This window comes from Eurytemora carolleeae, unplaced genomic scaffold (assembly GCF_000591075.1).
Source record: "Eurytemora carolleeae unplaced genomic scaffold, Eaff_2.0 scaffold642, whole genome shotgun sequence".
Lineage (NCBI taxonomy): Eukaryota > Metazoa > Arthropoda > Copepoda > Calanoida > Temoridae > Eurytemora > Eurytemora carolleeae.
Window position 1 is genome coordinate 36,841 of NW_019396764.1, and position 1,673 is coordinate 38,513.

The following is a 1,673-nucleotide window of genomic DNA, read 5'->3' on the forward strand; positions in this document are numbered from 1 at the left end:
AGTTAAATTTTGAACCCTCCCCCCCCCCCTCTTTCTACCTACCATCATCCCCCCTTCTCCCTTGTTTTAGTTTTAAGCATATACAAAGAGTCTTGATTTTTCATAATACTTTTAAACCACTACTACTTTGATCAGTCAAGTATTCTCTCAAGTGTCAACCTAGGTGGGTAACCCCTGTCAAAAATATTGACGTGGTGAAAACTTTCATTTTTTTATTCAATGAATACTTTGTCTTTAAACAATGAATTAAGCTGAGCTATTGTTCAAACTAACATCAGCTTCATCTTTAATAAATTATCAAATTAGTAAAATTTTAATTTTAATCTTAATTTGTAATTTCTGCATTACTAAGAAAAGATTCAATGAATATTTTCCCGTGCATGCACTGATAGAAGCATCAGTTAATTTTTTTGAAATTTCACTCATAAATAATTCATTTATTTAACCATGAAGATTCAACGAAAGTTTATAAGCATAAAATTCTTGAAAACATAAGAAAGATTTTGGTGGGGTTACACTTAACCCCCCCCCCCTTTCTCATCTTTTGTATTGTTTTATTTTCGCTTGGTTACATTTTACGTAATAGACATTTTTAACATGTTATCACAACTGCTTTTGAACATGTTTAAGAATTTAGACTCCTTGATATGGCATGACAAACTGTCCCGTGGGTTAATCTCTCTGACAGAAAAAAGCGTTTTTTCTAATGTTAGAATTGAATTGCTTCACATAAGGATTCTATTGGATTGTCTTTTGAAAACTAATATTTTCTGAAATTACCTGAATTTTGCTTTTTCAACTGCATCGTTTCTGTCATCCTATAGAGTTAGAACCTAAAAAAAAATTAAAATTAAAATATGGAAAATTCAGTTTTAAAAAACACAAGAATAAAACTAAACCGCAGGCGTAAAATTTATTGCATAAATATCTATTTGATTTCGACTGCATGGATACATATTTTTAGAATTAAACTGATCTAGTAATTTCCTAGAGAAAGATTATGGCCTGCCTCCCGCCCCCTACCCCTCTTTATCAAAGAAAGCACATGATCATATTAAAACAATTTTGGCCATGGTGCTTGACACAGAAATTCTCTAAACTTATCCTAACCGGGACCCTGGAAAAATACAAAGTATTTTATGNGAGCATTGTTTGGGTCTGTCCTAAAGAACGATTTTTGGACCCCAACCCCCCCCTACCCCCCTCTCCTATCAATTTTGTACACGACCATTTATTTTTTCAGCAAATTTATTATTATTTATTTTTTGTTATTTAGGGTTAGGTTAGGTTAAGACACTTTCTGGGCCGAGCGCTGCGGCTAGGATAGGCTAGGGGGCCGAGCGCTGCAGCCACAGGTTAGGTTAGTTAAGACACTTTCTGTGCCGAAAAAAGGCGAAAATTATGTTTGATATGTCAAATTAGGATCGAAAGTCACAGCTGGCTGGGATAAGATCCGAACTGTTAGATTCGCGTTACCTTGGATTAGGACTGGGTCTGTAACGTGTTTTTAAAAATCTTTCTTTGCTCTTTCTAGAACGAGGGCCTTCCGAGATTGTCCGTTCCGGCCTCACGGTTCTTATTTCAATCGTTCAATCCCCGGGTTGAACCGTTCTTTGTTCCGAGAACGGTTCTAAGGAACGGGTTGGAATGGGTTGAGGTCGGAGGGGGGGGGG

General features: G+C 36.1%; 1 protein-coding gene across 1 annotated transcript in view; it reads right to left on the reverse strand.

Annotated features, from left to right (window-relative positions):
• The window catches only part of LOC111708350 (MAGUK p55 subfamily member 5), a gene marked incomplete in the record, with an annotated part of 24,856 nt that extends 24,010 nt beyond the window's left edge, over positions 1-846 (reverse strand). The window contains 1 exon segment of the mRNA XM_023481686.1: positions 781-846. Coding sequence (XP_023337454.1) covers positions 781-817 — 37 coding nt within the window.
• Positions 847-1,673: the final 827 nt, after the last annotated feature.